General features: G+C 43.5%; 3 protein-coding genes across 3 annotated transcripts; 1 reads left to right on the top strand and 2 right to left on the bottom strand.

Annotated features, from left to right (window-relative positions):
• Nucleotides 1-1025: 1025 nt before the first annotated feature.
• Nucleotides 1026-4783, bottom strand: mrpl15 (mitochondrial ribosomal protein L15). Its single transcript, XM_053859753.1, has 5 exons — nucleotides 4613-4783; nucleotides 4330-4487; nucleotides 3977-4142; nucleotides 2673-2796; nucleotides 1026-2606 (listed from the first exon to the last, which is right to left on the bottom strand). The coding sequence occupies exons 1-5, from the start codon at nucleotides 4715-4717 to the stop codon at nucleotides 2269-2271; spliced, it is 891 nt and encodes a 296-aa protein (XP_053715728.1). The 5' UTR covers nucleotides 4718-4783; the 3' UTR covers nucleotides 1026-2268.
• Nucleotides 4784-5235: 452 nt separating this feature from the next.
• On the top strand, nucleotides 5236-9450 carry LOC128755708 (acyl-protein thioesterase 1-like). The gene is made up of 9 exons (XM_053859635.1): nucleotides 5236-5602; nucleotides 5711-5742; nucleotides 5825-5890; nucleotides 6865-6912; nucleotides 6994-7064; nucleotides 7134-7207; nucleotides 7369-7470; nucleotides 7594-7770; nucleotides 8521-9450. The coding sequence occupies exons 1-9, from the start codon at nucleotides 5534-5536 to the stop codon at nucleotides 8578-8580; spliced, it is 699 nt and encodes a 232-aa protein (XP_053715610.1). The 5' UTR covers nucleotides 5236-5533; the 3' UTR covers nucleotides 8581-9450.
• Nucleotides 9451-11688: 2238 nt separating this feature from the next.
• Nucleotides 11689-17869, bottom strand: LOC128755888 (regulator of G-protein signaling 20). Its single transcript, XM_053859982.1, has 5 exons — nucleotides 17781-17869; nucleotides 17032-17192; nucleotides 14518-14601; nucleotides 14219-14453; nucleotides 11689-12484 (listed from the first exon to the last, which is right to left on the bottom strand). Exons 2-5 carry the CDS (start codon nucleotides 17187-17189, stop codon nucleotides 12293-12295), a joined length of 669 nt encoding a protein of 222 aa, XP_053715957.1. The 5' UTR covers nucleotides 17190-17192; nucleotides 17781-17869; the 3' UTR covers nucleotides 11689-12292.
• Between the last annotated feature and the right edge of the window lie 2789 nt (nucleotides 17870-20658).

Raw genomic sequence — 20658 nt, 5'->3', positions numbered from 1 at the left:
GTAAATAGCAATAATGATACTCCTACTACTAACAATAACAATGTAATAATAATAATGATATCACATAAGGTACATGCTCAATCATCGTGCAATAAAAGTTGTGCTTTGTTGACAGCTGGGCCTTAATTATGTATTAAATGAATTGAAGACAGAATGCAAGAGCACGATGGCCCTGTAAGAGAGGTGAACAAAGTTTTGCTGGATTTATGAAGCCCTCATGTGGCCAGGGCTAAACTAATAAAGACATGTTTTTTTCACCATTGATTTACATTTGAATCCGACATACAACTCAACAATATACAACACTAACAATTCATTTTCCTGATCTCATTTTCTTTGTGAAATCAGATTCCTTTCATAAGCAATTTATCAGCCTTTCTTCTGCCTCAAAATAGATGAATAAAAGCAACAACCTTACCAATCATTTCTTCCATTGTTCCAATACAAAAATTATACTTATATTACTTATGTTCAGAATATCTAAATAAAGTTTGTATAAAATGAGATATCTCATTAAGAAAAACACATATTTCAGGCCTGAGGTGTAACTACATTTTTTCCTGTTCTATAATATTTATTTAAAACCAGATTGAAGTTATATTTTAATTTTTCACTTTTCTGTCCCTCTGCTGGTGGGCTTGACGGCCGCTCATCAAATTGTCCGGCCTTGCCCTGTGAGATGTTCAACTCTGGTTGTGTTTCTGCTGACACGCCTCGAGTGTTATCATCAATAGGAGCCAACGTTTTCTCTTTCTGTGACCAATATAAAAACCCCTCAGTTACATCATCAAACTGTTCCGGCAGTATTTGGGTGAGGATACGCCAAAGCACAATCTCACCACAACATGACGTGGTTCTGCTTACATAATGTGTGCATGTTGGGCTGCCAGTGAGTGACACGGAACCCAGGGACTTCACCGAAACACAATGCAGCATAGTCCTGCAAACACACACACAAACATATGCTTCCTTCGATTAAGTGTTGGATAGCGGCTGAAACGCAGCGGCGGCCTGCCTTCACACAATATCTGCATAAAAAGGCCGAGGTATTTTTAGGGAAGTGTGACATTTCAGCTTTGAAAAAAACACACGTGGAGCCACTTGGAACAACAATAGACCCACAAAAAGGCCGATTAATGAACCAGAGATGAATTTTACACTTTGATTGCAACAAGAAAAAATGTGTAACCACTATTTACATACATTCGCATACAGCAACGGCTCAAATGTATTTAAAAAAAAAACAAGGCATAGATCTCCAGTGTGTCAGTTTGTTTTGATAAAAGGGAGAGATGATTAGAATGGCTTTCACTTTAGATTAGATTAAATTAGATTTAAAAAAATGATTAGATTAGATTAAAGCATCTGTGACGCAGGCTAACAGTGAAATATTACTATACTTCTGTATATACTGTATATTGATCCCCTCTCATGAATCCCGCTTCAGCGAGACATGATTTTTGTCCACTTCAGGCCACCGTAGATCAAGCAACTTGTGCTACTTGCTTTATCATATTATGCTAAAATAAATGAGGAATCTGTTTCTTTTACACGTCAAGACATCGGGTTACTTTCTTCGCTTTTCTTCATTTCATTCCGTCTCTCGAGTGAAGCGCCGATCTACGTACGTCGTACGCGTTTGGATGATGCAACTATCGGAATTTTCTTCACTACTGAAAATAACCGGGGTTACGATGTTTAACAGGATTTGTGTGCGGTTGTCTCTCCATACGAGTCGTTCCTCTGATTCACCTAAATCTGGATGATAACCTCAGGACCTTCAGTCATAATCCCTAAATAAAACACATCATTAATAATGCTCCATTAAACCACTTTTTTTTTTAGCAGAGGCAAAAACGATCAGACCGCTGAGTGATTTGCGGTATTTTTATGACATATCAAATCATTTCCTTACATGTCATGCCTCTTATTCACCGATTGTATTCTCAGTATGAGGGGGGAGGGCAGGGGGGAACTCTTTTGAACATCCAGACCAGGATACAGCTGCCTATGACTAATTTCAAACTCCCGTCCTAGGGCCGAGACGAGCCATTTCACAAGTGACACACATCACCAGGCATCTGTTTCCTGTTTTCATTCTTTGACTTATATCTTATTTTCCTTATTTCCTCCCCTCACCTGCTGCAGGCCAAAATCCTTCCATCCCAGCAGCCGCCGGACGCTTCATGGGAGCACTACCAATGTGCATGGAGTGGAGCGGTGATTTCACAAAGCTTTTAATATCAAAAGAAGGCTTTATTTATTCCCCTAAGAGCTGTAATATTTCAGCAGTTTCTCGTCGGTGGGCTTCAGGATTTTCTTCTCGGCCATGTTGACAACCCACCCAGGAGAGAGGCCGAAGAAGATCTGGCGAACATCCTTCCTCGTGGAAAGCATGTGGTACAGTTCATCTCTGGAAATATCCGGCAACGTGTATCCGTACTTCTTCGCCAGGGCCAGCCGGGCCTGTTGGACCTGATCGGGGTCTGCCAAGTAGCCTCGGTTCTCAGGGCTGCGGTAGTACGGCACCATGTCCTGGCCTGGGAGCATTCGCTTGGGGATGGGCTGGCCGCGGAGGAAGAACGGCACTGGTTTGATGAGGATATCTGCAACACAGAGTCAATGGTCGGATCAGAAAATGCACATTTAAAACAAGGAAAATGATTGAATACCAAGGCTAATGGGGTCATAGAAGCTGGTGGTGATGACACCACCGTTCCTCTCGATAGCAGCGATGGCTCCTTCAGAAGCTCTCTGGACCTCAATGTTGATCTTAGCTGCGAAGATGTCAGCACCCTGCAGAGTAGAGGCCAGAGCACATGAGCCGCTGCTGAGTTAAGAGTAGACGGTGATATGTCGCCACCTGGCGACGACACAAATAACTACGCCAAGTGGCCAAGGCCACTGAGAAGTACGGTTCATCACAATAAACCAGAAAAACACCTCTAAAGCGCCATTGGTTTTTCAAGACCCGACGCCAGTGTGATCTCCTGTGTCGATGTTAATAAAACAAATCAATCTTTATTGGTTTTGTCGTTCATTCTTACACTTATTTATTGGCATTAAGGGGCAATTCCTGCAAGAGCAACTCTTTATTACCATCAGTTTGACAGCCCTCTGGTTGGTCAACTAATAGAAATAATACGATTCTACACAGACAAATGAGTCCAAGACAGTTATTGAAAGCATGTAGCAGGGTTGGTCATCAAGGTCAAGCATTCCAACACACCACACACAAGTTAATAATTTCGACTGGTCGATTGTCCAAATAATAAATATGAGGAAATGCCACTATTATTTCAGCAGTAGCTTATCTATAAATTATATGGCTACACATTTCAGGTGTAGCCTGTGACTTAGAAACACCACTGTCATTGAAAATAATAATAAATAGAAGCTATCAAAAACATGGGTGAAGAGGCATCAATACTCGCCCTGCCAGTCCCACTGTTGACGCAAACTTATGACGTTTTGTGCTGCTGACCTTTCTGAGTTTTACATTCCATTTACATTAGCGTTCAGTGTTGCCGTCTCTGATCCGTTCAGACACTTCATCCTCTCACAATAGTCTGAGTCGTCACTTCTGTAACAACGTGGTTGGAATGAAAACAAGTCCTTGGTTCACATGAAGCTGCTCTTGTTCCTCAAAAACTGTGGACAAACCCCTCATTATTGGCTGATATTGCCGTTAATTCCACCGCTTCAGTGCGCAGCGCACGTGTATCGCCACAAGATGGCGCCTCGTTTGACTCACTGATGATAACCTCTTCAGGATCATTAAGTATTTTATGGAAGTTTATACAAAATCCTATTGTTTTCTTCGTGTACTTGGAATGAAACCCTAGTATTCTTCTTTCTAGTTATGTAAATGTCAGAGACACTTGATTGTGCATTAAGTTTAGCCACAGAAAAGACGGAACAGTCAACTAGTCATGCTAGAAGAAATAAAGAACAAAACCAAACTCTGGACAGATACCTCATCCACCAGCTGGACTCCATAGTCTCTCTTGAGCGGCTGCACCGTGACTCCTCTGGCATTGACCAACTGCGTCAGGTCAATGGGCTGCGTTGGGTCAACACGTCCAAGATCAATGAGGTACTGCAGTCGTTTCAGGGACAGAGGCAGATACTGAGGACGGCGACTGAGGAGACAAGACATGTTGGGTTAGGCCATGACACCTCACACAGGAAGTATAAGACATCACTGTGAAATCCTAATATCATAATCCGGTTCTTCTTTGCAACAACACACAGTACAGTCTAGAATAGAAAAGCATCGTGGTGTGTTGACTCTCAACCCATGACTGAACAGTGTAAACAGTCATATACCTGTGGCCTTCATTGTATCCATATTTAGGGATGAGCAGGTAAAAGGGGGTCTGGCCGCCTTCAAACCCGAGCCGCGGCCGGTTGCCTCGCTGTCGCTCTCCCTTGTGTCCTCGGCCGCTTTTATTACCACGATGTTGTCCTCTGCCTCTACGTCTTTTCTACAACACACGAAGCAGAGACGCGACAACTGCGATGCTGCAATTGACCTCCACTGGATGAGATGCTACTACACGTTAGCAAGGTTGACAACAACAATGAGCGAACGCTTATGATGGAGACTCACCGACTGTCGGGCTCCAGGCTCAGGTCGCAGGTTCGCTAAAGTGATACGGGGTAGAGTCTGCAAGACGTCCAGAGCTTTACCACCAGGTCTTTTGGGGAAAGACATGGTTCTGCGGCTCACATGTCAAACGCTGCAAACGAAGGGCACTCGAGTCACGTGACGGGCCAACCCGGAAACACTACATGGCAAGATCAAGTCGCGTTTCAAAATAAAACACGGCGCAAGTAAATATTTATGCAAAATTAAACCAAGCGACGAATTGGAAACTCAGTTTGAAATATCCGCTTTTATCCAGGTCTTATGGCTATAATTTCCGCCGTTTATTTAAAACGAATAATGGATAATAACGGTCTTTAAAAATACACCTAAAAGTTTCATCTACCAATGTGTTTTTTGGATCATTAGCAACATAAAGAAATCAAAGAAACGAAGACTAAAAAGTGTCCACGTCTTTAAACATTCCTTTAATGCAGTTATATCATTTTAGGGCCGTTACACCAAAGTAGCTTCAGTCATAAATACACCAATTGCACAGTCTTTACGGCCAAAGGAGAGGAGTAAAGTACGTTTCTTGATAACTTCATTGTCAATAATTTGTAGGATTTAGTGTCATATGAGTTGAGGTCTGAGTGACACTTCAAATAACCAATGAAATCGTCTCTTTGGGGTTGACGCCGACGCGTTGCTTGGTCGATGCCAGTCACGTGACCAGCAAGGCGGGCGTACGCGGTGGCACACTGCTGTTAGCTAGTGTCATTGTGATCGAGCGGTCGCGTTATTTCCATCCATTTTTAAATTCCCTGCACCTTTTCTGAGGATCTACATTGGTGAGTGCGTCGTCTGAAGCCGCCACTGAAACGACAGCGCCTCGGATTCCAGCTGGTGGTCGCCGACTTCCTCCTCCGTTGGTGTTAGCACTGTATGTGCGGTAATAACATGTCGGCCCCTTTACCTGCCGTCGTGCCTGCTGCCCGCAAAGCCACCGCTGCGGTGAGTCCTTGCCCTCACTCGGCGATGCCCGAAGGGCTACATAACACCAACAATATGTGAAATAACACTTTCCAACCTGGGCTGGTGGCTTTACCATTTCATTTGCAGGTGATCTTCCTGCACGGCCTTGGAGACACCGGGTGAGCCGCTGCCTTCAGGTGCTTGTTTGTCTTCCGTTAGTTGCGTTTTAACTGTAGTTTGTCTGTGTTTGTCTGCTGGCAGACATGGATGGGCCGAGGCGTTTGCTGGAATCAGGATACCACATGTGAAATACATCTTTCCACACGCGTAAGTCTGCCGCTCAAGTTCAATGGTATAGAGTTCGTTTAAAGTAGATATCAGGTGGTGGTGTTATTGATCCTGTATATCGCACTGGCTACGCCTGCATTGGTCAGTAGCTAACACGAGTGGGCGGGGCCAGGCGACGCCGTCTGCTCGTCCTGTCCCTCAGCCATTGCCTATGGAGTTGTGTACGACACTGAGATCTGGGACAGAAATTTCAATCCCTCGTAGTCGGACTACACGACCTGGATAATGCACGTTATGGCTCCGTAGGGACACTATGATCAGACTGGGTGATGCGGTGCTTGAGTAAACAAGCGACTCCCCGATAACACTATATATATAGCGAGAGATCCTCTGTATAACTTGATGGTATGCGAGCACATAACAGACATGACATCAGCCATGTTGTCACTCGCGATGACACCGATCACTGAGGATTAGACGACCTTCGTTGGTTTCAGGAGACGTTACCATCATGTTGGCGTGGTTGATAAGTTAGTCTTGTTGACAGTGATCGCTCCACGAGGGTGACATCGCTGATTCTAGCTCTTAAGATCAACCAGTTGATCGGTCGATGGCTCTGTACTGAGGTCAACATCCCAGTCTGAAACGGCTCCTCGCTCCCAGTCAGCGGTGTATCCTCCTTCCTCTACTGACAGTGGAACCAGATAGATAAAGAGCTCACGGCGCCCCCGTCGCAGAGCAAGTGTTTGGTTTTACCTCCACTGCATGTAAACCAAGAGAACCTGATGCAATTGGACTCTACTGCTTAGTGATTACTTTAGTGGGGCTACTCTGCACGGAACCATGCTGGCTGTCCTCTCGCACTGCTCTATGTAACATATTAAGTAATGTGCCGCCTCACACGGGTGGTTTGCTCCTTGCCTCATAATAATCCCTGACTATAACTGTAATCCTGGCCTAATCCCACTTCATGTGCTTCATTTCTGTTTTGTTATTTCCTCCTCCAAATCCAGTCTCAACATGCCCGTCACCCTGAACATGAACCTGTCCATGCCCTCTTGGTGAGTGTTGACGTCTCCACACGCGTTTCTAAAATCCACGTCCACTGAACGCGACATCTGTGGTGTGTTTCTCACACGTAGGTTTGATATTTACGGCCTGAGCCCGGAATCCAAAGAAGATGAAAGCGGTATCAAAATGGCCTCTGAGAGAAGTATGTGCACCAGTCCTGTGTTCATGATCCTCAGAGCGGTGGAAGACTCAGTGTTTCATTTCTTCACAGTCAAAGCCATGATAGACCAGGAAGTGAAGAATGGAATTCCGTCCCACAGAATTATTCTGGGAGGGTTTTCACAGGTGAGCGGGTGGAACTCAAGACTAACTTTGAACCAACAATAAGTAAGAGCATGATGAACTTGGTTCCTTGTTGATTGACTTGGGTTTCAGTTGACCGAGCACAGGAGAGGCTGAATGAACCTCTGTTTGACATGTGATGAAGCTCACGGTGATCTTTTCAGGGTGGAGCCCTGTCGCTGTACACAGCTCTGACGACTCAACAGAAGCTGGCTGGAGTGGTTGCTCTGAGCTGCTGGCTTCCTCTTCGCAAAACCTTCCCTCAGGTAGGTCAAATCGCACGGCTGCTTTGAGCTCCGTGTGCTGTGGGGAAATGAAGCTCAACCTCATTCTTGGGTGGAACTTCCTAATGTGATGGAAGTTTTTTAAAATTTTATTTCTTCCCTCAGGAGTGTGCCAGTAGCTCCAACAAGGAGATGCATGTACTACAGTGCCACGGAGACGCTGACCCGCTGGTCCCCTTCGCGTTCGGCTCCAGCACGGCGGAGATGATGAAGACCCTCATAAGCCCTTCCAACTACACCTTCAAGTCATACCGGGGACTACCTCACAGCACCTGTCCCGAGGTCAGTGAGCCGCTTCACAGGCAGAACTCCCATAAAAGTTGCTTGTCTCCATAAAAATCAGACAACCGTTGACCATAAAATTACTAAGCAATTTCTTTTTGTTTTTTCTTGTAGCTGTTTTGTCGTTTTATAATTTATAGAAGAGCTAACATCACGTATAAAGAGGAAATACTAAATATATATGACAATGGTTCCTAATTTTCCGAGCCCACTAGATGGCGCTGTCTGCTCAAACCTTTCAATGAAACCTCACATCATTTTAAAGAGAGTGCCACCGTCTGAGCTCTGTGAAAGAGGGGTAGGTACTAGTCAAATCTGAGGCAGATTTCTCGCCAAAATAAAAACGAATTTGTCCAAAATATTGAATGTTTGAAAATGTCATCAACTGTCTCACAGAAAACAAATTTATTTACTGAGTCTGTGATTAAAAACAAAAACAGCTTCTCGGCCATGTCTTCTTAACATATTGAGGGTATTCTTAAGCAGTGTGTTGAAAGGTCTTGTCGTGGTGAACAGCTGCTGCCAGCGACTGCCTTGGTCGCCGCGTCACAGCCTGTTATTTCTGCTCTCTTTTCTTCTGCCTCTTGTCGCTGCAGCAGCAGAACGAAAAGTGTTTGTCAGCAGATTCTTTCAGCGACGCCTTTATTCTGTGCAGCTTATATAAGTGGCCAACCAATCCTGGGACCGAGGTGCGGATCCCGTTTTGAAGAGCGATCCAGCCTGAGTGACCCTTTTGCTCTTCCCCTGCAGGAGATAGTGGACATCAAGCATTTCATCGCGAATCAGCTCCCTCCCCTCGGCGACGAGTAACTTTGGGAGCGGCCGCACTCTCCATCAGCCCCTCGTTCTCCAGTCTGCTGAGCTCCCACAGACTGAATTCCACGATCCACTGACTAACTTGACAATGACCTGCTCACGGTCGTAGAGCCAGAGGAGACTGAGGGCTGCTGGTCAGGCTCTGACACGGTGCTGCACTCTGACCTGGAGCCACACCATCCTCCGTGTTACACTAGCGTAACGTTAGCTGCTTGATTGTACAACTTTCCATTGACAAGCCATTTCCTGCTGGAAATAAAGTACTGGAGTTACTAGGGCTACTCTTCATGGTTTCATATCTTCAATAAGGCCTGTTCTGTTTTCGCTTCTGCCAAGGAGGGCTTTGTCTGTCTCTTCGCATAATAACTGGAAACGCTGCCATCAGGTTTCTTTTGAGGAAACCTTGGTACTGGACAAGGAACAGGTGGGTCCATTTTCCTGGTGTTCTGGACGACCACAAGCTCCAGCAACGGTGCGCTACTGCCACCTGCTGTCTCATTGAACTCAATTGAATTTGACATTATCTCTGGGCTAATTCAAAAGCTACTAAAGGGATGTAAATAGTGGGTTAAAAAAGTGCATGACAAAGGGTTGAAAATGAGCTGCTTGGCGGAGCGCTGCGCTCTTTGACTACCTTTCTGGTCTCTGAAACAGTTTAGTTGACTGTTACACTTGATTCCATGTCATTATCGAGGAGTAAGCCTCGACTGTGTTGCTGCTTCTTCTAGGTTCATGTCCTTTAAATGATCAGCGTATGCAACTTTAAAATCATTTCAGGCTTTTGGACTGTTGGCATTTTACTGGTTTTATGAATTTGGTCAACTGAATTGTGGAAAAAGCGAAAACATTAAACTCTAATCTAAAGTGTTTTTGCATTTTATTACTGCTTGAACTAAGTGTTTTCATCACACTACACCCAAACTTATTGCTGCTGGAACTTCAACCTCCACTTATAGTGGCGTTCTCTAGGTCGGGGCTTCTTAACCTTTCTGATCTCAGGGTCCATTCAAGGAATAGAACTGATCCATGACTGCGATGACTGATTTCATTTATGTTGAATAACCATACAAACCAAAACCTTGTGAAATGACATGAAACCATGTGATCAGCGCCAAGATATTTGTCATGACTCAACACGGGAAACCTCACCCGGTCCGGAAAGGTCCAACCAGTAGCAGTAGCAGGTGCATGTCATGCTCATTAAATTCACTAAAGGAAAAATCCCTTGATGCAAACTGTTGAGAAAATTGGGAAAAACTGCACGTCATGAATAAAATTCCGAATAAATAAATAAAACGTCTAAATAAGATATTTTCTTTTTCATAAATATACTATAAGATAGTAAATTGGAAATGAAAGTAGTGTATTGCCAAAAATGTTCTAATTCATTTTAAAAAGAGGTGAATAGTTTTTACTGTTGGGGGCGCCTTTATCATTTTTTTTCCAAGAACTTCTTCATAGTTGTTAGCTATCACAGATTTGCAGCTGTCAAGTCAATATAATGACACACTACTGCCACCATATGTGGCAAGTGCATTAAAACTGAGCATCGCAGAGGTGTACTAGCTGTCCTCTAGGAGGCGCTCTAGGAGGCGCTCGCGGCCCAACCATGGGCCTCAACCCAATGGGTAAGAATCACTACTCGAGGTGTCGCTACTAGTTAACCATGAAATCGTCTATTTGCCACATGACTCGCTGGACATCTCGATCTGCAGCCACTAAAAACATCCCTGCTTGTTGCCTCCTGAAGAAGCCTCTCTTGCCCTTTTCATCCTCCCCAATCGCTCCTCTCCTCTTCATGTCCTCCTCCTTCATGTCCATGCACATCAAACGTTGTCTCCAGTACTTCCATATCTAAAGTTCGACACTCAACTCACGTGAACCAAGAAGTCCATTGTGGAGCGCTGACCACTAATGGACTCTGTGAGAGCGACTGGTTGGGAGGAGGTGGTAATGGTCAGCCGTCACAGATCATCATGACACATCTAAAACACTTTCAGGCCGAGTAGTTTGTGTTACTTGAGAAACTCACAAGGCCTTTGTGTATTAACCGGTCCGGTCAGTGGAGAACTCAAACCCACTTGAGGACTGTAAACGGCTTTGTACTCCATCTGAGACTCGGAGTATAGCCTGTCTCCTGCCAGAGAAGAGGTTGATAGCAGCGTTGGTTCTGGTCCAAGAGGTCAGTTTTTCCCGCAGGAAATGTGCCTTATGTGGACTGTTGGTGCAACTTCCAGCAGTTGTTAAACCTGATGCGCCTCTAACTTGACCACATACTTTCACCACAGAACCATGGAGGGAGGGAGGGATCCTTGTCGGACCCGCAACGCCAAAGACTGTCTGTACCGCAGAGCTAACAGAGCTAACGGCTAACGTGACGTCTCACTTCAAAACTTTATTGATACTCATGGACTGTCAAAGTTTGCTTTGTGGTTTAAAAGTTGGCAAAAAACTAAATGCACAACAAAATAAATGTGCTCCAAAATGTGAAGAGAGAAAGAATAATTGTTTTTATGAAGCAAGTTCAGGCAAAGAATGCTAAGGATTTGTCTGAAAACTCAAAAAACTAAAATCACGCAAAAGAGAGTTATTTAAAGTAAGCAAGTAAATAAATAAATCATGATATATTTTGCCATATTGCCGCCTCTTTCTGGACACATTTGAAACAAATACATTTTTTGCAATATGTTTCTGGAAATAGCCTGGAAAAATAACAACCAGGTGTCAGTAGCTACAGTTTTTCACAAATGAATAGGGATTTTCTATAGGACTTTAAGCACAAGTGCGCTTTGGCCCAGGTTCCTTTGGTGGTGAGCCCTGGGATTTTTTCAATGAACAAAGTGTGCCGTGGCAAGAAAAAGGTTGAAAAACTCTGGTCTAGGATCAAGTCCAGAATTGGAGCCCATTATAACGTGCTCAGATGTGAGGTGATGAACCGTCCACAAACTACTCTTTCATTTAAAGCTCTAGCAGGCCACATAAAATGAGTCAGCTGGCCAGATATGGCCCCCGAGCCATGACTTGAGGCCAAGTGGGAGGAACACATCAGTATTTCCCGAGCAACAGGAAGCTTCACGACATGACTCCGCATATGATTGTGCTTTATTTATTATGTGAGACTTTAAAATGGCTATTTGACACAAACCTGCTTTAGATACACAAATAAATATCAGTGCTCCTGGTCAATAGATTCTCCTCATTTCAAAAGAAATATATCCTCATGACTAATATCACAGTATGAATACACACGAGACACATCAGATCTAGTTCTCAGGCAGCGGCTCGTCAGATTGTAAAAACGTGGGGACGAGCCAAAAGCACCAGCGGTCAACGTCGCACCGCTCTGGTCAAGGTGCTGAAGTAGAAGATCTTATTCCAAGGCACTTCCTTCTTTACCGTTTAAATAAAATCTCTAGTTCATACAAGAAGGGGATATGCTTTAAGGCTCACAAGATACCGACATACAAACGCAGTGCGCACAGATACATGCTTTCCCTCATCAGACCAGGTAGAAAAGTGCGATGTCCAGCGCCGTAGGGAGTTTATAAAAATATAGATATGTCTGATGTTTGTTCTGGTTCCGGGGTTCTGACTATGAGGAAACAAAACTGCACTCACAGCTGGGTAAAGACCGGGAGGGAGGGTAACACGGGCTCCCTCCGGTGGAGGGGATGCATGCGTTCCGGAGCAGCGCTCAGTGCTCAGTCTATGGCTTGGTGGGAGGCAGCTCCTCCAGGCTCTTCACCAGGTCCGTGTATGCCGAGGAGTTGATGAAGCGCGGATACGAGTCCCTCTGCATCAGCGTGTAGATCTGCTGCTGGGCGTCGTCGAAGGTGTGCGAGGTGGGCTCCAGCATGTTGCGGTTGATCACGTCTCGGACGCGGGAGTCCAGGCTCACCTGAGGGGGGGCACAAAGGTTTCAGTCGGTGAAGGTCTCCTGCTTGGACCGACTCTGGGTTTAGAGTGGGTTTGGTCTGGGCACACGACCTGACTCCCTGTGGCCCACAAGAGCTTGAAAATATGACTTTAATATCATAGAATATTCACACAACAGAGCCTGACGTGTGTGAGCCCAGACCTGATGAGCAAGAGGCTAACAGCTCCGTCATGTAAACACGACTGATACCAGGTTTGTGTGTTCCCCACTGAGCTCCACCACTCTATTACTCTCCATGTTCCATTTTAACCCCCTTTATAAACAGTATTCTCAAGCAGTGTTTTTCAACCCTTTCACAGCACCCTTGATTCATTGAAAAAATCCCGAGGCTCACCACCAAAGGAACCTGGGCCAAAGCGCACTTGTGCTAAAAGTCCTATAAAAAATCCCTATTCAATTTTTGGAAAACTGTAGCTACTGACACTGGGTTGTTATTTTGCCAGGCTATTTGCAGAAACAAATTGCAGAAAATGTATTTGTTTCAAATGTGCCCAGAAAGGGGGTGGGAAATATGGCAAAATATATCGATTTATTTATTTACTTAAAAAAAGTGTTGCGATTTTATCACTTTTTTCATGATTTTATTGTAGTTTTTATCATTCTTTGCCTGAACTTGCTTAAAAAAAACAACTATTCTTTTCTCTCTTCACATTTTGGAACACGTTAATTTTGTTCTGCATTTAGTTTTTTGCCAACTTTTAAACCACATAGCAAACTTTAAACCTCCATGAGTGCCAATAAAGTTTTGAAGTGAGACGTCACGCTAGCATTAGCTCTGTTAGCTCTGCGGTGCAGACAGTCTTTGGCGTCGCGGCTCCGACAAGGATCCTTCCCTCCATGGTTCTGTGGTGAAAGTCTGCTGCTTTGACTGACGGACAGATCAGCGCATCAACACACTGGAGCTCTACAGTAGAGTGTAGAAAGAATGTCAGGGAATCCAATCTCACTAGTGTGCTGCGGCACCCTGGTTGAAGAACGCTGTTTTAAACAGTATTTTTCACCTGATGCAGCGCCATCATGTGGCGTCTTTAAGATTGGCAGCAGGCTGTGAGAGAATGCTTCGAGAATGGCGGAATGTTTGTTTCTATATCGGCCCAACTAAGTATATTGGCACATGTTTGCTCTTCAGTGAGAAACACTGGAAGAGCACAGTAGGGCCCCTTTAATATTGAACTACGTTCCCCAGCACAACAGCATGAAGGGCCTCACAGGCAGGCAGACACCAGTGGGTCAGTTTCTTGGTTTCAAGCTCAGCTCCTCACCAACATTTCACCAACACCAACGTTTCCCACTGTATTTCATTAGGTTTATACGTGAAAACAATCCAATTAATTCCCTTTTTCGCCCCACATTTGCTTATCTTTCGATAACATGCTGTCACATATTTTATCTGGACAAAGGTTTAGGTTCCTCAGCTGCTTTTAGCTTCACCGCAAGAGGAAATAAATATTGCAATTCAAATTTAGAAATTAGTTTTGCAGTGGCAAATAAAATTCCAATGAGGTTACACCCCTTGGAAATCCAGTCTTAGTCTTCTCCGAAGGTAGAATCCTCCTGACACGCTGTGATGGAGGACCTCCTACTACAGTAGCATGGCTGATCAATGTTTTTGGCTCTCAACATCCATCTCCTCATACTTGGAGGAGAAACCTTCACTGAGGTTAAGGGTTTTGGAGGAACAACAGTTCTTCTCACCTCTTTGGGTGAAAGAATGGAGATGAAGTCTTCGTAAATCTGACGGACTTTCTCCTCCACCACGGTCTTGTTGGTCTCCTTCTTCAGCTCTTCACACGCCAGCCAGAACATCATGTTCTCCTCGCTGAACTCGGTCCTGAGGAACTGCCTGAAGCAGCCGCGCCCCGCCGCGCTCTTCATCAACTTCTCGAACGACACCGTCCAGGAGCGCGCGTCCTCCAGAGTGGGCTTGGGGCTTTGAGGGAAAACAGTCAGAAGACGTCACTTCTCTGTACGACAGAAGGACTTTAGGACCTCACCTTTCTTCGCAATTGCTGGTCCCATCCGTCCTGCGCTCGAAGTTGCCTCTCTGCACAGTCTCGTCTTCGCTCCTGACGGTCAAACTGGAGGGACACCAAAGCTACTGAAGAAATATCTCCCTGCTCCTTTAGAGAAACTAAAAATAATCTGCTGGTGTGAAGTGAGTTTGGTGAAGCTTCTGCCATGTTTGATGTAGCTGGCTGTGTTTGGGTTACGGGTCACCAGGAGCTGCTTCTTTGCTCCAGTAACCATAACAACATTGTATTATCGCCATATATGTTCAGATGGTTCTTCTATTCTATTCTATTGTATAGCGCTTAGTGTATACTAGTATGTTTTTATTTGATTTTATTATTTATTTTGTATGTTTTTTGAGTAACATATTGTATTCTCTCTATTCCTTTATTTCTCTTTTTTACAATAAAAACCAATTTCCCTCAGACAAATAAAGCAATTCTAATTCTGATTCTAACACTGTTGCTAGCAACATTAGCTTAGCTGAAGCGCGAGCGCAGGAGATCGGAGCAGTTCACCTCTATTTCTTACACAATGCTACAGCTTGTATTTGAGTTCTTGGCGATGATCCGCCGGGAAGGCAACAACTGTTTTTTCCCCACAGCATCCTCTGTTTAATTAAAATGTTCCTAAGACCCGATGTAGCAGCTGGCTGCGAGCTAATTGGTTCAGGTGAGAGTCCAGTGTGATGGCTCCTCACGTGGGAGTGCAGCCGTTGTAGCAGCGCAACAATTAGAGCGACCACTGACGCGAGCTATTATGTTGCCCCCGAGGAGCAAATTAACCGGACTCAAAGCAGATTAACAGCTCACTTCGTGTGTCTGTCTTTTTTTCAGGTGAGCTGCAGGTAATAGGTGCTCAATTCAAATGCTTTTAATTTCACAATATTTTTCTTTTTTAAATCCGTCCATGAATCTCATTGGCTGCTGACACTGCCTCTCCTCTCCATGAGTCCAAGCCTTGCTAATATTCCACCCTGCCTGCACTCTCCTCCTCGCCTTCCCACAATCTCTCACACTTATTCCTGACAAACTAAAGACCCAACGTCGCAACCGAACGTGTTTGTAATTCCCTCCCTCTCAATCATACAGTGACATAACTGGTGCTGGATCAGACCCAACACAAACACAAAACTTTAGAGGCAGAAAGCTGACCAGTCAGTGACCTCAGCAGAGGCTTCAGGTCCTGTCAGGTTTGTCCATCATTCACTTATTACAGGTCAACATGGTGTGGTGGGTGAATAAAAAAAACACATTTTGATTTATCAAAATGGCTGCTATTCAATAACATATTACTACAAGGAACAACCCACTTCGAACAATTACTTTTGTCAGGCAAATATAGGCAGATATTGCACATCATCAACCTTGGATCATAATAAAAGTTCCGCAGTTGTTTCAGCACCTGAACACACTCCTACTCTCTGATTGGCTAATAGGTTCTCGGTGAGCGCAGGAGCTGAACTGAGAGTTGAAGAGTGAGTAATGTGATAAAATGGAAGTAAAATGTGAGCACATTTAAAACACATCTCAGGCTGAAATAATATTTAACGATTATTAGGAGGCTTAGGCTATTTACACATTAGAAACGTCATTAAAAAGATAATATACTCAACATTTTCTATTAAAGAAAGTGTGTATTTACATACTGTGTATGATGGATGGATGGAGGCTCAAACAAATCTACTCTCCCTGCCCCCCACTACAGTATTTTATTGATTTTAGTCAATAAATTGTATCCATTTATATATACTACGTTTCATTCTCGGCTTATTCATGACTGTTTTATTGTACAGCAACATTGAGACATAAATAAAATGTATTACACACTCTAACATTTGAGACACATTTACACTTAAAATCATTGAGTTAATAAAATGTTATAGAATGTTTCATATATATATATATATATATTTAAAAAAACATTTTATTTAAAACTATCACAAATTATCTCAAGTCAGTTAAGTTAGCATTAAGTTTGTTTTTCTCTTGTTTTTCTCTTGTTTCTGTCAACTAAAAACTCTTACATGTATCAGTCCTCATGTGTATTGGTAAGAGTTTCAAATAAGGTTATTCATATCTACTTAAATGTGTAACTTGTTGTTACTTTATTATGTATATGTAACAAATTCCATGTCTGTTAATGACTCAGTCATTTTAAGTGTAAAAATGTGTCATCCAAAAATTCAGCTTCAGTTTTTAGAGTGTAGCGAAATAATCAAAAAAGAAGTATCCAAAAATAATATTAAATAAATCACAAATCTAGAAATATCATATTTGTAGGTAATCATTGCTAGATTCTTAAAAGAATTGTGAACAATAATTATATTTGATAAAAATAAATAAAACACACTGCCATCAGAGCCCACAATAAAACATTCAATATTTTATAATATTTCAGAATATATTTAGGGGTTTTCCAGAAATGCGTGTGAGATTTTAAGAGTTTGAAATGACATGTTTCCGTAGCGGTGTGTTGGAGCATGTGCGTGTTATTACCAGGAGCAGCTGCAGCAGCAGCACCAGCAGAAGCAGCAGGCGTTTGAGGCGTTTGTCGGGGTGTTTCCCATTCTGTGGGGGGGTTGGAGGACACTGGCAGCTGCTTCCTGGTGAACCTGCATCTGTCTCTTGCGCATCTCCAGCCGCTCTGAGCCCATGAACTGCAGGCAGAGATGGGACAGTGAGAGCTGGACCACAGAGGGAGGAAGGAGGAGGAGGGGGGGGATGTGGCAAGACCTCATCATCACCACTATCATCATCATCATCATCAGCCAACTGCCACTACAGTGGGCCTGAATCTATCATTTTCTGATGCACGACCACATTGATCATTTTACAAATCCAATACTGGAGTGTGGAACAGCTGGATGAGGGAACGTCAGCTGGCGATGAGCAACATCCTGCTGCTGCTGCTGAGATAATGATGCATCCATCCATCAGTCTCATCCTCCGGAGGAAACACGCTCATGATGGTCGACTTGATGCAGCTGAGTGGAGTAGTGGGATCTGCGGCTATTTATAGGAACATGATGGTGAATTTCTACTCGGCAAATCAGTTCGATTTCTAGAAAATATCCACTCGAGAGGAGGCAACGCTGCACGTAGACCCCAGCCGGACTCCCGAGTCGGATTTCCACGGCAAAATGCCTCCAAAATAGACACTGATCCATGGACACATTTCGGTGGAAACACCCGAATTCTTCGAACAGTTACGAATCACCGATGCACAAATCAGATTATTTACTCACTGTGTCACCATGAATGCAAGAATTCAGGTGTTTTTTTTGCCTCGATCACATCCGTCTGCCTCCGCTTGACACAAGCCAGTTGGTCCCCTCGGTGCGCATGCGCGTCCCGATTCTTCTGCTTCGGAGGACCAGCTGACAGCGCCGTCGATCGTTTCTCACTTTTGATCACTTGGAAACAGCGGAGATCTCCGCCAGAAACGCCTTGCACTCGGTGGAAATAGTCGAATGTGAGCAGAGAGGTCGGTGCTATATGAGAACAAGGAGGCGATTTTTGTACACAGCTCTCTAAAAAGTCGATATATCGAGGAATTTCAATTTCTCACTGAGATCCAACGACCAGAAACGCCAATGGAGCCGAAGCATCTCAGGATACCTCCACTAGAGGGCACTAGTGACACACACAGCATGGCTCCCGAAACGAACCCGCGCTTCAGGACCGTTCCTGTGCGGCACGGGGGCCACACGCGGCCCTTTCATGGCCTCGGCCCCGCCCCTTTGGATGTGAGTTTGAATGAATTTCCCAAAAAGTTGGCATTGGATGTAAATAAAGGAAAGCTGGTCACCTTTAGGAAATAACCTTTTCTATTAAACGTCAGTCTGTGAGCTGGTGATGTTAAAGAAATGCTGTGCGACACGCAGAGAATTTAGTCACCTGAGGTTTGGGTTGTGGTCTACACATGTTCTGGCTGATAAACAATTTCAGGTGCGTGAGTCTGTATTCATATATTAGTTACATGGAATAAAGGGAAGAAAAAAAAAATCTAATTCTAAAGGGAGGATCCCAAAAATATAAAAAAAAAAAATTAGGCAACACACTGAATAAAGTAATTGACATGAATTTATACTTTTAGATAATAAAAAAATTATATATATATATATATAGGAAGGTAATGAATTTGAAATGTAACAAGAAACCTTTTAATTTTTTTTTCAAAAGCAACATCCTTTGGCAAATTTTGAGGGAATCGGAGAGTGAAAAAGAATTTCACACCAATTTTTTTAAATTTTTTTAATATAAAATACATTTAATGAGGAAACATGGACTCTTAATTTGAAAAGAGTAGACAGAAGGAGAAGAGGAGGGGTCCGAGATGAGGATCATGATGTTGTCAGTTGGCGGAACTAGAAAGTACAGGTTCAGAAATGAGGATCATGTGGAGAAGTTTTGGAGAGCAGGTGGTTTGGAGGCAAGGAGAGGAGAGACAGCGTTGGACCGCTGGAGATGAAGCTGAGGAGGACCACCAATGTGGTCCATGATGAAGGAGGAAGTGAAGATGTTATGTGTGGGAGGGAGGGAGAAGGTGATGGCGGATGACTTGCCGTGGCAAACGCCCACAGGAAATGACCAAAGACAGAGACTAGTGGGAAAATATATTTTCTAGAAAGTCATATAATTTAACAAGATGTATTGTTTCATACATACAAACCGATTGATGAGACAATAGTTCAAGCGCAGGGATGTTTCATTTCCTGCAACTGTGACGCCCCCCTCAGGGAGCAAAGGAAGATCTATTACAGTGAACGGGACACATCTCTCCGGTGGATCATGGGTCATGCAGCTGCATTCCAAATCACCCACCTCATTAATAACACGTCTAAACCTTCTATTTTCTTCATCACAAGTCAGTGAATGTCAAATGGAAGATTTTCTCTCTCCAGTGGCCTCTGAGCCGCCATTCTTCACAAGCGACTCTTTGCTTGTCCTGAGCTATTTGTCAGCCTTCTGGCTCAGTCATCCAGAGATGAGGGGTCATCCGCCGCGGCCTCAAACGCACCTGCTCAACGAGTCTCGCGCGTGTCATGCTTCACTTTGACAAGCAAAACTCGGACAGAAGGATCCCTTCTCTGCTCTAGCTGCTCGAAACAGATCTTTCCCGTCCGTTCACTCACTCACTCACTGTTCTGAGACTTAAAATGAAGGCAGTCAACGTTTATTTATGAATATATTCACAACTATATTCAATATTATTTTGGATAGGGCATGGATAAAATTTAGCGGTGGTACTGATCATTGATCACACTGATGCACAAGACACGTCACAGCTAGGATGATAACAACAACAAACATGGAGGAATCCTTGAACAAAAACAAACAAAAGTAGCCTGTTTGCTTTGGTTCAGGGATGTTTTTCGCTACCCACTGGCCAGGGTTTCCACTACTCTGAATGTAATTGAAATTCTTATACAAATATTTTCAAGTCATTAAAAGAGCTTTAGCTTAAATAAGGTGATATAAAAACTTGAATGTAGCCACCATGGTGATTTATTGTCAAGCTGATGCAAAATAAACAATAATACAATTTGTTGTTTAAATGTACGCATGGGTCCATCATTTGATTCAGTCATATACCAAATTCATTCAAATTGAAAAATGTGGCTTCTTGTGGCAAATAGTCTGATACCATTAAATTGTGATAAATTGAAATTAATTAATCACAAATTCTCTAATTAATTTGATTCTTTTTTTAATCGAATCCCACCCTTAATAAAAATGCATTAAAAGGAATTAAAAATATTTAGCAGTAAATCGTAACCACTCATAAATAATCAATCAATCAATAAACGAAATAATAATCAAAAAAAGGAGAAAAAAACCCCAAGAGATTCATGTTTTCGCTTGCAAATAAACGCTAAATAAACAATCTGGGTTGTTACATGAGTTTTGCCGTGTCTTAGTGATGGGTAGATGAGGCATCATGAAACAGTACTGCAGTACTGGGTTGATGAAATAGTGTCGTAATTTTCAGAGGCCACTAGATGGCGCTCTTGGTTTAGAAATGATCTGATCAAATTAGTTGTTCAAATCCAAACACTTCACAGCAGACAGCGTCACCTGGTGGCCTCTGAAAACCAGGACACTGTTTCATGACACCTCATC

The sequence above is a fragment of the Synchiropus splendidus genome, chromosome 3 (genome assembly GCF_027744825.2).
Source record: "Synchiropus splendidus isolate RoL2022-P1 chromosome 3, RoL_Sspl_1.0, whole genome shotgun sequence".
Classification (NCBI taxonomy): Eukaryota; Metazoa; Chordata; class Actinopteri; order Syngnathiformes; family Callionymidae; genus Synchiropus; species Synchiropus splendidus.
The sequence above is the reverse complement of the archived record's forward strand: the minus strand, read 5'-3'. Positions and strand labels throughout refer to the sequence as shown.

Excerpts from the sequence above, each read along its gene's own strand:
- mrpl15 (XM_053859753.1), bottom strand. The coding sequence starts at position 4,717 with ATGTCTTTCCCCAAAAGACCTGGTGGTAAAGCTCTGGACGTCTTGCAG. Across the intron at positions 4,488-4,612 it reads AGCCTGGAGCCCGACAGTCG|AAAAGACGTAGAGGCAGAGG; the intron begins GTGAGTCTCCAT and ends CGTGTGTTGTAG. Across the intron at positions 4,143-4,329 it reads GGATACAATGAAGGCCACAG|TCGCCGTCCTCAGTATCTGC; the intron begins GTATATGACTGT and ends TTGTCTCCTCAG.
- LOC128755708 (XM_053859635.1), top strand. The coding sequence starts at position 5,534 with ATGTGCGGTAATAACATGTCGGCCCCTTTACCTGCCGTCGTGCCTGCT. Across the intron at positions 5,743-5,824 it reads CACGGCCTTGGAGACACCGG|ACATGGATGGGCCGAGGCGT; the intron begins GTGAGCCGCTGC and ends GTCTGCTGGCAG. Across the intron at positions 6,913-6,993 it reads AACCTGTCCATGCCCTCTTG|GTTTGATATTTACGGCCTGA; the intron begins GTGAGTGTTGAC and ends TCTCACACGTAG.
- LOC128755888 (XM_053859982.1), bottom strand. The coding sequence starts at position 17,189 with ATGGGCTCAGAGCGGCTGGAGATGCGCAAGAGACAGATGCAGGTTCAC. Across the intron at positions 14,602-17,031 it reads TGCTGCTGCAGCTGCTCCTG|TTTGACCGTCAGGAGCGAAG; the intron begins GTAATAACACGC and ends GTGTCCCTCCAG. Across the intron at positions 14,454-14,517 it reads ACCAGCAATTGCGAAGAAAG|CCCCAAGCCCACTCTGGAGG; the intron begins GTGAGGTCCTAA and ends TTTCCCTCAAAG.